The sequence below is a fragment of the Ranitomeya imitator genome, chromosome 2 (assembly GCF_032444005.1).
Source record: "Ranitomeya imitator isolate aRanImi1 chromosome 2, aRanImi1.pri, whole genome shotgun sequence".
Classification (NCBI taxonomy): Eukaryota; Metazoa; Chordata; class Amphibia; order Anura; family Dendrobatidae; genus Ranitomeya; species Ranitomeya imitator.
This window is the reverse complement of record NC_091283.1, coordinates 391427942-391441333: the sequence shown is the minus strand read 5'-3', so window position 1 is coordinate 391441333 and position 13392 is coordinate 391427942. Positions and strand designations below refer to the sequence as shown.

The window sequence follows — 13392 nt, the reverse complement described above, 5'->3', positions numbered from 1 at the left end:
ACACCCAGGCCTGATTACTGCCACACCTGTTTTTAATCAAGAAAGCACTAAAAGAGTACCTTTAACCCCTTTCTGACTTCAGATGTACTATCCCATCGAGGTGGTCTGGGCCCCTATTACCACCGACGGGATAGTACTTCATAGGAAATTTGCCGCGCTCACGGGGAAAGCGCGGCCGGGTGTCAGCTGACATTCGGCACTATGTGCCAGGAGTGGTCTCGGACCTCTCCCGGCACATTAACCCCCGGAACACTGCAATCAAACATGATCGCAGCGTTATAGCGGCATAGGAAAGCATTGCACAGGGAGGGGGCTCCATGCGTGCTTCCCTGAGACCCTCGGAACAACGTGATGTGATTGCGTTGTTCCGAGCATCTCCTCCGTCCTCCTCCCTGCAGGCCCCAGATCCAAGATGGCCTCGGGGGGCCTGCAAGCCTGCAGCACAGACTGTCAGATCGCTGATCTGACACAGTGCTGTGCAAAGTGTCAGATCAGCTATCTGACAATATAGTGTGATAACCCCACCCTGTGACAAAGTAAAAAAGGTAAAAAAATATATATATATTTAAATGTGTAAAAAAAAAACCTAAATAAATTAAAAGCCAAAAAAAAAAATATTGTTCCAATAAATACATTTCTTTATCTATGTAAAAACAAACAATAAAAGTACACATATTTAGTATCGCCGCGTCCGTAACGACCCGACCTATAAAACTGTCCCACTAGTTAACCCCTTCAGTGAACAATGTAAAATAAAAAAAGGGGCAAAAAACAATTCTTTATCATCATACCGCCGAACAAAAAGTGGAATAACATGTGATCAAAAAGACGGATATAAATAAACATAGTACCGCCGAAAACGTCATCTTGTCCCGCAAAAAATGAGCTGCCATATAGCGTCATAGCAAAAAGGTAAACAAGTTATAGCCCTCACAATAAAGCGATGGAAAAATAATTTTTTCTATAAAATAGTTTTTACTGTATAAAAGCGCCAAAACATAAAAAAATGATATAAATGAGCTATCGCTGTAATCGTACTGACCCGAAGAATAAAAAGGCTTTATCAATTTTACCAAACGCGAAATGGTATAAACGCCCCCCTAAAAGAAATTCACGAATTGTTGGTTTTTGTTCATTCTGCCTAACAAAAATTGGAATAAAATGCGATCAAAAAATGTCATATGCCTGAAAATGTTACCAATAAAAACATCAACTCGTCCTGCAAAAAAACAAGACATCACATGACTCTGTGGACCAAAATATTGAATAATTATAGCTCTCAGAATGTGGTAACGCAAAAAATATTTTTTTCAATAAAAAGTGTTTTTTAGTGGGTGACAGCTGTCAAACATAAAAACTCGCTTTAAATAGTAAATCAAACGCCCCTTTATCATCGTCTTACTTAGGGAAAAATAATAAAATAAAAAAATGTATTTATTTCCATTTTCCCATTAGGGTTAGGGTTGGGGCTTAAGTTAGGGTTGGGGCTAGAGTTGGGGTTAGGGTTTGAATTACATTTATGGTTGGGTTCGGGGTGTGTCAGTGTTAGGGGTATGTTAGGGTTGGGATTAGGGTTATGTTGGGGTTAGGGGTGTATTGGGGTTGGGATTAGGGCTAGCGTGTGTTCAGGTAAGGGGTGTGATTAGGGTTGGGATTAGGGGTGTGTTGGAATTGGGAGGTTTCCACTGTTTAGGCACACCAGGGGCTCTGCAAACGCAACATGATATCCGATCTCAATCCATACAATTCTCCGTTGAAAAAGTAAAACTGTGCTCCTTCCCTTCCGACCTCTCTCGTGCACCTAAACAGTTGTTTACCCCCACATATGGGGTATCAGCGTATTCAGGACAAATTGGACAACTTTTGGGGTCCAATTTATCCTGTTACCCTTGGAAAAATACAAAACTGGGGGCTAAAAAATCATTTTTGCGGAAAAAAAAGTGATTTTTTAATTTTCATGGCTCTTCATTATAAACTTGTGAAGCACTTGGGGGTTCAAAGTGCTCACCACACATCTAGATAAGTTCCTTAGGGGATCTACTTTCCAAAATAATGTCACTTTTGGGGGGTTTCCACCGTTTAGGCACATCAGCGGCTCTCCAAACGAGACATGGCGTCCTATCTCAATTCCAGCCAATTTTGCATTGAAAAGTCAAATGGCGCTCCTTCCCTTCTGAGCTCTGCCATGCGCCCAAACAGTGGTTTACCCCCCCCCCCCATATGGGGTATCAGCGTACTCAGGACAAATTGCACAACAATTTTTTGGGTCCAATTTCTCCTATTACCCTTGGGAAAATAAAAAATTGGGTGCGAAAATTCATTTTTCTGAAAAAAATAAGATTTTTTATTTTATGACTCTACATTATAAACTTCTGTGAAGCACTTAGGGGTTCAGAGTGCTGACCACACATCTAGATAAGTTCCTTAGGAGGTCTACTTTCCAAAATGGTGTCACTTTTGTGGGGTTTCCACTGTTTAGGCACATCAGGGGCTCTCCAAACACGACATGGAGTCCTATCTCAATTCCAGCCAATTTTGCATTGAAAAGTCAAATGGCGCTCCTTCCCTTCCGAGCTCTGCCATGCGCCCGAACAGTGGTTTACCTCACATATGAGGTGTCAACGAACTCAGGACAAAATGTACAACAACTTTTGGGGTCCAATTTCTCCTATCACCCTTGGTAAAATAAAACAAATTGGATCTGAAGTCAATTTTTTGAGAAAAAGTTAATTTTTTTTTAATATTCCAAAATTCCTGTGAAACACCTGAAGGGTTAATAAACTTCTTGAATGTGGTTTTGAGCACCGTGAGGGGTGCAGTTTTTAGAATGGTGTCACACTTGGGTATTTTCTATCATATGGACCCCTCAAAGTGACTTCAAATGTGAGGTGGTCCCTGAAAAAAAAATGGTGTTGTAAAAATGAGAAATTGCTGGTCAACTTTTAACCCCTATACATCCCTAACAAAAGTAAATTTGGGTTCCAAAATTGTGCTCATGTAAAGTAGACATGTGGGAAATGTTACTTATTAAGTATTTTGTGTGACATATCTCTGTGATTTAAGGGCATGAAAATTCAGTTGGAAAGTGAAATTGGAAAATTGCGAAATTTTCAAAATTTTTGACAAATTTACATTTTTTTTCACAATTAAACTCAAGTAATGTCAAGGAAATTTTACAACTAACATGAAGTCATGAGATGTACAATATGTTATGAGAAAACAGTGTGAGAATCACCGGAATCCATGGAAGCGTTCCAGAGTTATAACCTCATAAAGGGACAGTGGTCAGAATTGTAAAAATTGTCCCGGTCATTAACGTGCAAACCACCTCTGGGGGTAAAGGGGTTAATAAGACCTCCCTGACAAAGTGAAGTAGACTAAAATATCCTCAAAAGCTAGACATCATCCCAAGGAAATATTGGAACAAATGATAAAAAAAGTAATTGAGATCTGCCTCACTTAAGGTCAGTGTTCATGACTCCACCAAAAGAAAGAGACTGACAAAAATGGTCTTCATGGCAATGGTCCAAGGTAAAAACAACTGCTGAGAAATAATAACAAAGAGTTGTCGCCAGAAAACATCTTGATGATCCTCAAGACTTGTGGGAGATGACTGGACTGACAAGACAATAGTTGAAATTTTTGGAAGATGTATGTCCCATTACATCTGACATAAAAGTAACACAGCATATCAGAAAAGGAACATCATACCAACAGTAAAATATGATCGTGGTATTTGATGCTCTGGGGCTGTTTTGCTGCTTCAGGACCTGAAACACTTGCTGCGGTGAATAGAACCATGAATTCTGCTATCTACCAAAGAATCCTGAAGGAGAATGTCCGACCATCAGTTCATGACCTCAAGCTGAAGCGCACTTGGGTTATGCAGCAGGACAATGCTCCAAAACATACTAGCAAGTCCATCTCTGAATGGCTTAAAACAAAACAAAATTAAGACTTTGTAGTGGCTAGTCAAATTACGGACCTAAATCTGATTGAGATGCTGTGGCATGACCTTAAAAATGCGGTTCATGCTCTGAAACCCTTTAATATGGCTGAATTACAACAATTCTGCAAAGATGAATGGAGTAAAATTTCTTCAGAGCTTTGTACAAGACTCATTGCCAGTTATCGCAAACACTTGATTGCAGTTGTTGCTGCTAAGGGTGGCCCAACCAGTTATTGGGTTTAGGGGGCAATCACTTTTTTACACATGACTCTGTAGGTTTGGATTTCTTCTTCCCTTAAAAATAAAGACCTTCATTTAAAAACTGCATTTTGTGACAAACATAAAATAAGAAATCGGGAAGGGGCAAACACTTTTTCAGACAACTATATATTACCAATCCACATATTTACTTTTATTATTATACATTTTTATAGCGCCATTTATTCCATGGCGCTTTACATGTGAAAAAGGGGGCAAATATAGACAAATACATTAAACATGAGCAAAAAACAATGCACACAGGTACATAAGGAGGGAAGACCCTGCCCGCAAGGTCTCACATTCTGCAGGGGATGGGTGAGGATACACTAGGAGAGGGTAGAGCTGGTTGTGCAGCGGTTCAGTAGGTTGAGGATCACTGCAGGCTGTAGGCTTGTCGGAAGAGGTGAGTCTTCAGGTTTTTTTTTAAGGTTTCTCTGGTTGGCGAGAGTCTGATGTGTTGGGGTAGAGAGTTTCAGAGTATGGGGGAAGCACGGGAGAATTCTTGGATGCGGTTGTGGGAAGAAGAGATGAGAGGGGAGTAGAGAAGGAGATCTTAAGAGGATTGGAGGTTGCGTGTAGGTAAGTACCGGGAGAATATGTCACAGATGAATGGAGGAGACAGGTTGTGGATGACTTTGTATGTCATTGTAAGGGTTTTGAACTGGAGTCTCTGGGCGATAGGAAGCCAGTGAAGGGCTTGGCATAGGGGAGAGGCTGGGGAATAGCGGGGAGACAAGTAGATTAGTCGGGCAGCAGAATGTAGGATGGATTGGAGTGGTGCAAGAGTGCTAGAGGGGAGGCCAGAGAGTAGGAGGTTGCAGTAGTCAAGGCGGGAGATAAGGGCATGCACTAGTGTTTTTCTGGTGTCTCGGTCAAGGAATGCGTGGATCCGTGAAATATTTTTGAGTTTGAGATGGCAGGAGGATGCAAGGGCTTGGATATGTGGCTTGAAGGAGAGGGCAGAGTCGAGGATCAGCCCGAGCGTGTTGGACTGGGGAGACTGAGCAGCCGTTGACATTGATGGATAGGTCCAGTGGAGAGGAAGAGTGAGATGGGGGAAAGATTATGAATTCTGTTTTGTCCATGTTCAGTTTTAGAAAGCGAGCAGAAAAGAAGGTCGAGATAGCAGACAGACAGTGTGGGATTTTGGTAAGTAAGGAGGAGGTAAGGTCAGGTCCGGATAGGTAGATCTGTGTGTCATCCGCGTAGAGATGGTACTGCATGCCGTGCAATTCTATGAGCTGTCCTAGGCCAAAGGTGTAGATGGAGAAGAGTTGGGGTCCTAGAACAGAGCCTTGAGGAACACCGACAGACAGGGGGCGAAGAGAGGAGGTGGTGTGGGGGAGGGAGACACTGAATATTTGGTCTGGAAGATATGATGAGATCCAGGATAGGGCCAAGTCTGTGATGCTAAGAGATGAGAGGATCTGTAGCAGAAGAGAGTGGTCCACAGTGTCAAAGGCAGAAGACAGGTCCAGGAGGAGGACAGAGTAGTGTCGCTTGCTCTTGGCAGTTAGTAGGTCATTGGTGACTTTAGTTAGGGCAGTTTCAGTTGAGTGATGGGGTCGGAAGACAGATTGTAACCGGTCAAAGAGGGAGCAGGAGGAGAGGTGGGAGGATAGTTCAAGATGGACGTGTTGTTACAGTAATTTTGAGGCATAAGGGTGAAGAGATATTGGGCGACAGCTAGACACAGAGGATAGGTCGAGGGAGGGCTTTTTGAGGATGGGTGTGATCTTGGCATGTTTGAAGGATGAGGGGAAGACACCTGTTGTGAGTGAGAGGTTGAAGAGGTGTGTTAGGGTTCGGATGAAGACCGTGACAAGGTTAGGGATTAGGTGGGACGGGAGCGGGTCAAGCATGCAATTGGTGAGATGTGATCTTGACAGGATTGTGGAGAGCTGATCTTCTGCCATGGTGGAGAAGCTGGTTTTGGAGGAACGGGGTTGAGCAGCTAAGAGGGGCATTGGGCGCTGTGGGCCAAAGCTTTCTCTGATCTGGCCCCTCTCTGATTGAATTGATGCATTTCGAGAAATGGTCACAATGCAAGATAAATATTGACGAATCTGAAACCTTAAATGTCTTTCTAAATCAACAGTAAGTGAACACTCTGATGTCCAACATCCATTTTCAATGGCCCCCAAGGAGCAATATCAACTACCTGTGCATTGATGTCCCCCACCCCTCCCCCCCCCGATCTAAAGGCTACTCTCTCTTAACTCCTGTTTGGCAGAATCAATGTTCTTAAGATAACAATCAACCTAGCCTGCTAATGTATACCTGTTGCAATCCATCCCGGTGTATAAGCATTCCTCTTTTTTGGGTTAAAATTGAAAGATGTTTTAGTTGTTTTGTTTGGCAATCAAATATCTTGTTCCAAAAATACTGCAGGTGTCGGTTTTCCTGTCTTGCCCCTTTCTACTATCCTAGGTGACTGTCCTCAGAGGCTACGTCATAATTTTGAATACATACAACCTCAACATATTTACTCTTCACTGGACAGTCGTTCGGAATCTGTCAATTATTTAATCCCTTTGGAAATGTTGTTTGGCCACTCTATGCCCTCCACATGCCATCTCTCGTATATATAAATTGTTGACAGACCCAGATCTGGAAAAACTGCCTCCATTTTGCAAGGCTTGAGAAGCTTTTTCCTCTCCTACAAATCGGTATGGCAAGTAAATTACAAGATGCAAGCTATACAATTGTTTCAAGGTCATACCGGGTCCCAACACTTTGACTAGATGCCTCAGGGAACCATTTATGCAATGTTGGCGTTGCAGGGTGCATAGGGAGACAATGTCACATTTATAGTGGTCTTGCCAGCCTCTAAAAATATTATGGGATGAGGTCATCAAAGTTATTAACCTCTTCATGACTGGAGCTTTTTTGTTTTTATTTTTCGCTCCCCTCCTTCCCAGAGCCATAACTTTTTTACTTTTCCATCAATATGGCCATATGAGGGCTTATTTTTTGTGGGAAGAGTTGCACTTTTGACCGACATCATTGGTTTTAGCATGTCATGTACTCGAAAACGGTAACAAAATTCTAAGTGCTTTGAAACTGCAAAAAAAGTGCAATCCCACACTTCTTTTTTGCTTGGCTTTTTGCTATGTTCACTAAATGCTAAAACTGACCTGCCATTATGATTCTCCAGGTCATTACGAGTTCATAGACACCAAAAATTTCTAGGTTCTTTTTTTATCTAAGTGGTGAAAAAAAATTCCAAACTTTGCTAAAAAAAACTAAATTGTGCCATTTTCCGAGACCCATATCATCTCTATTTTTCGTGATTTCGGGATGGGTGAGGGCATATTTTTTGCGTGCTGAGCACGGCGAGCTGATGTTTTTAATTATACCACTTTTGAGCAGATATGTTCTTTTGATCGCCCATTATTGCATTTTAATGCAATGCCGAGGCAACAATAAAAACATAATTCTGGCGTTTTGATTTTTTTTCTCGCTACGCCGTTTAGTGATCAGGTTAATCCTTTTTTTATTGATAGATCGGATTCTGAATGCGGCAATATATTGTTTTAGTTTGAATGGGGCGAAACGGGGGTGATTTAAACTTTTACATTTTTTTATTTTTTCATATTTTCAAACTTTTTTTTTTATTTTGGCATGGTTCAATAGCCTCCATGGGAGACATGAAGCTGCCACAACTTGATTGGCTCTGCTACATAGAGGCGATGCTCAGATCGCCCCAATGTAGCAGAATTACAGCATTTCTATGAGTGCCGACCACAGGGTTTTAATTTTCTGTTTATTGTTATAATATGCTGTTACAAAAAAAATAGTTTAATAAAAAGGAAATGGCTACTTTCCTGTGTGAGTTTTTAGATGTGCAACAAGATTTGTTTTCTGATTAAAACATTTTCCACATTCTGAACATGAAAATGGCTTCTCCCCTGTGTGTATTTTTTGATGTCTAACAAGACCATATTTCGTTGTAAAAATTTTCCCACATTCTGAACATGAAAATGGCTTCTCCCCTGTGTGTATTTTTTGATGTCCAACAAGACCATATTTCGTTGTAAAAATTTTCCCACATTCTGAACATGAAAATGGCTTCTCCCCTGTGTGTATTTTTTGATGTCCAACAAGACCATATTTCGTTGTAAAAATTTTCCCACATTCTGAACATGAAAATGGCTTCTCCCCTGTGTGAATTCTCTGATGTTTAGCAAGTTTTGATTTAATACTGAAATATTGCCCACATTCTGAACATGAAAATGGTTTCACCTCAGTGTGAATTATCTGATGTACAACCAGACTTGATTTCGCTTTAAAACATTTCTCACATTCTGAACAAGCAAATAGTTTCTCCCCTGTGTGAGTTCTCTGATGCATCATAAAATTTGATTTTTGTGTAAAACGTTTCCCGCATTCTGTACAAGAAAATGGCTTCTCCCCTGTGTGAATTCTCTGATGATTTGAAAGTGTGGATTTCTCACTATATCGTTTGCCACATTCTGAACATGAAAATGGCTTCTCCCCTGTGTGAGTTTTCAGATGTGCAACAAGACTAGCTTTCACAGGAAAACATTTCTCACATTCTGAACATGAAAATAGCTCCGACCCTGTGTGAATTCTCTGATGTTTTGAAAGTGTGGATTTCTCACTATATCGTTTGCCACATTCTGAACATGAAAATGGCTTCTCCCCTGTGTGAATTCTCTGATGTCTAACAAAACATGTTTTCTCTGTAAAACATTTCCCACATTCTGAACATGAAAAGGGCTTCTGCCCTGTGTGTACCATCTGATGTCTAACAAGACTTGATTTCTCTGTAAAACATTTTCCACATTCTGAACATGAAAATGGCTTCTCCCCAGTGTGTATTAGCAGATGTCTATCAAGATGCCATTTCTTTGTAAAACCTTTCCCACATTCTGAACATGGAAGTGGTTTCTCCCCTGTGTGTACCATCTGATGTTGTACAAGACATGATCTGTGTGTAAAACATTTTCCACATTCTGAACATAAAAATGGCTTCTTCCTTGGGTGTATTAACAGATGTCTATCGAGATGTGATTTCTTTGTAAAACATTTCCCACATTCTGAACATGAAAATGGTTTTTCCCCTGTGCGAGCTGTTTCATGATCAAGAGCCCTTCTGTGACTTATGTTTTGCATATTTGTCTTTGATGAAGCAGAAACAAGGACCTGTTGAAAAGAAACAGGTGACAGATTTTTTCTGATAACATCTTGAGGTGTATCTGGTATGACAGGTTCTTCATAAGTATGGGGTGTCATATGAAAATTATCTGCTGAAAAATCTGAGAATATCAGACGTCCCTCAGTGCTCCTGGTAAAGTCACCTGCCAAGAATAAAAACTATTTTATTATTTTTTAGAAACATGGCATCGGAATTATAATACTATTTATTCTATTATATTCTTTATAATATGACTGTGCAAACTGGACAATAGATCACAAAGCGGGACTGAGATCACAGTGTTAGGCCACCAGGTTATTTCCATACAAATCTTCTCTATTATAGCCACTTTTCAGGTCATGATTCCCTGTGTCTGTCATGAATCTGCTCCAGTTTCACATTCAGAAGAGACTCGTAAAAGGGATCTGTAATCAGTTTTATTAAGTCTTTAGGAAGTGTTGTGATGGCAAGGCCGATGTCATACTTGCAAGTGCAATGTGAGAAACTTGTCTCTCGCATCTATACCCGGCACTGCCGCCAGCACTCGGGACCGGAGAGTTCAGCAGTATAGAAATACATGCAGCCACACACGCCGGTCCCAAGTGTCGGCAGCAGTGCCGGGTATTGATGCGAGTTTCTTGCATTGCACTCGCAAGTGTGACACCGGCCTAAGTAGGCCTCCTGTGTGATGTCACCAGACTAAGGTGATATACTGGATGCGATCCAGCCTGAGTGCCCATTATTTGGATTGTTTACTTTGTTTTGCCTTTACTGAAAGGTCTTTTATTTCCTTTGCTTGTGTTATGGTTTATAGAGTCTTAATTAGAGATGAGCGAACCTTCCAACTTCCTGATGTTGGCAGAGCATGTTCGCCAACCAGTTCAACGACTATACCCGAACCCCATTAAATTCAATGGGATGCAAAACCAAAACATATACACATATACCTCATGCAACAGCTCAATCTTTTTTCTTCCCTGCCATAGTCAGGTGGCACAAACATCAGTTTCATAGAAAAATGTAAGGAAAGTAACACAGGTAGTTGCAAAAGACATTGGATATCCATGACTTGTTCATTTTGATGAAAGTTAGGCAGCCTACACTTTAAGGGAGCAGCCAGATGCGCTCATCCATCAGGACACCACCAGCAGCATTGAACACACGTTCTGAGAGAACACTGTTTGCTGGATGTGACAAGACCTCCAAAGCGTGATGGGCAAGCTCAGGCCACTCTTCCATTTTGGAAGGCCAAAATACAATTGGGTCCAAATTCACCCTGATGGTATTATTGAGCTTGAGATACTCTTGCACCATCCTCTCTAGTCGGTCAGTCACACCGTATCAAACTTGGACTCTGTTCTACTGGTGCCTGGGGTGGTCTAAAAAAAAAGTGTGAAATGACTCACAGAAACTGTTTATGCCACTTAAACTGCTGCTGCTAATGTTTTTGTGGTTATGCCATGACGTTCCCTGTGTTGGAAGTCCATAACTGCGATGCACACTGTGCCTCACTACTGTCTTGGGAAAAAACATTCTTAATATTTTCTACAAGCATGTTTCGATACTACAGCATGCCTGCTTTCCTTTCCAGGGGGGTTAAGTATCTGGCAAAATTTACTCTTGAATGTGGATTTAACAGAGTGGAAAACCAGTAGTCAGCACCATTTCTAACCCTAAGAATACGGGCATCATGTTGAAGATAGTGCAGCAAGAAGTTGCTTATGTGTCAGATGCTTCCATGTAGTCCAATTCCATGGTGTGGTGGTGGCGAGGTAACACTCAAGCTTGCTTCCTTCGTCCCTTCCTACCAACCACGGAAAACAGGGATAATTTTTCTCTTCATCTCCTAACTGTTGCGCGTCCATCACCTCTTCCTCCTTGTCCTCTTCAATTTGTTCCTGGACTCCAGCAACTTCACTAACAGTTTGGTACCATGAGCACCCCTCGATTGAGGTAATCCACCCTCCCATGGAACCCACCTGTATGATGAGAGTCTGGAACTTAGAGAAATTGTTATCCCTTCAGTATACTCCTCTGCTTCCACCTCTTCCTCTGGGATCACCACCTCCTTTCGTAGAGTATTCATAAAGTGCTACAGCATGTAGGTGACCGGAATAGTGATGCTGATGATGGCATCGTTAGCGCTAACCATAGTCATTTTGAAACTGTGCAGAAGAATGCAGAGGTCCTTCATCTGTGCCCACTTCGCCAGTGTGATTTGCACAACATTCGTCCTGTGTTGGCCCAGGCTATGCAAAAGGACATACAGCACCAAGGCTCGTCGCTGATGCCACAGTCACTGCAACATGTGCAGAGTGGAATTCCACCATGTCTGAACATCAAAGATCAAATGAATAACCGGAAGGCCGAAAGACCTCGATTAGCGATGCAAGTAGATGACCTGTGGGGTGCGATCGTCAGAAGTGAGCAGGCAGTGACCGTGCTTTCAGCAGGAGTGCATGCAGGCCGGGATAGTGGTAGAGAAATTGCTGTACCACCCGGTTGAGGATGTGAGCCATGCAAGTCACGTGTGTGAAGTTGCCCTGGCGTAGGGCTGCCACCAGGTTTGCACCATTATCACACAGGGCCTTCCCTGGCTCCAGGTTCAGTGAAGACAGCCATTGCCAACAGATTGGAGATGGTAGAGGTCAAGCGTTTAGCTTGAGCGTGTGTAGGAGGAAGCATTCTTTTATGTGACCACAACTGCAGGACCAAGGGCTGGCTGCTGTGCTGAGAGAGGGTGGAATAGGGTGAACATGACAAACTGCTGGACTGTGAGTGAGGTGCAGGCGGAGATGTTATGGTAAATTGAGAAAGATGTGTTGTGCTAGGTGACACAAAAACAGCACGTCCACTTCCATAATAGCTGATGCGCTCTCACTCACCCCGACTGTAGGGGGTAAAAATGGAGTTTCTGCAGCCAGAGACCTGTGTGAGAACATTTGGCATGGTGACGGAGAAGGAAAAAGCAGCAGATGTGGTTGACGGGACGGCCAGTGGTTGGCGAGGTCCGCTAGTCTGCATTTGAGCGCAATTAAATACCAAAAGACATGTTGATTGTGCATGTGTCGGTTCATGCATGTAGTAGTCAAACTATTGCAATTTTTGCCTCTACAGAGTCTTTTTTGGCTAAATTTTCAGTTAACGTGAGTTGGGTCACAGCCAGAATTGTAGATGAGAATGCAGTGATTGTCGTGGTTGCATCACAACGTGTCTGTGCGGGATTCCCCAACACCCCCTCTGCTGAGCTACTCAGCGACATACCTCTGGCTTCACACCAAGAGGGATCTACAACTTCATTGCCATCCTCTCTGTTCTCCCACTCCTTGCCCTGAGTCACCCCCTTCTCCTCTTCTTGCCCTGACACCACAGCACAGTCAGCATGCACCTCTGGTATCTGAGTCTCATTAAGATCTCCTCCTCCCCCGGTGTATAAGAACTGGTGACGAGGGTCTGGATTCTGCTTGGACTCTACTTCATCCAGCCCCAGATCCAACATCGGTGCAGATGCTTTTCTCCTCTGGATTCTGTGAATCTTTGGAGGAGACCTCTGATGCCCATGGAAAAGAATGTGAGAACAGCTTTGTCCATTTGTGGTTCCCCTCAGTAAGTTGTGGATTTGGAAATTTGTGATGTTGGGGGAAACCATGGTGATTTGGGTGCCACCTCTGAGGATTGTACTGTGTGTGTGATGTTTAAGGTTGAGGAAGAAGAATAGAGGCCACTTGATGCAGCGCTCGCCCCCCACTGGAGCACATGGTCTTTCTGACCATCAAGTAGCTTATCCAGTAACAGATGTTGTCAGAGGCATAACGATTTTAAAAGCAAATGGGGCCTCCTGATTCGTCACTGCAACACAGTTTTAACACAAATTATTTGGATTAGCAAATAGGGTCTCTTGGTTGAATCCCAATATTAGGCCTAACAATTTTTAGCCCCTTTACCCCCGAGGGTTGTTTGCACATTAATGACCAGGCCAATTTTTACACTGTCCCTTTATGAGGTAATAACTCCGGAACGC

The 13392-nt window shown here is 42.5% G+C and overlaps 1 protein-coding gene across 1 annotated transcript in view; it reads right to left on the bottom strand.

The window, feature by feature from the left end:
• The window catches only part of LOC138666651 (zinc finger protein 208-like), a 258927-nt gene that overhangs the window by 70945 nt on the left and 174590 nt on the right, over window positions 1-13392 (bottom strand). Inside the window, 1 exon segment of the mRNA XM_069754841.1 lies at window positions 8034-9212. Within this exon segment, the coding sequence (XP_069610942.1) occupies window positions 8034-9212 (1179 nt within the window).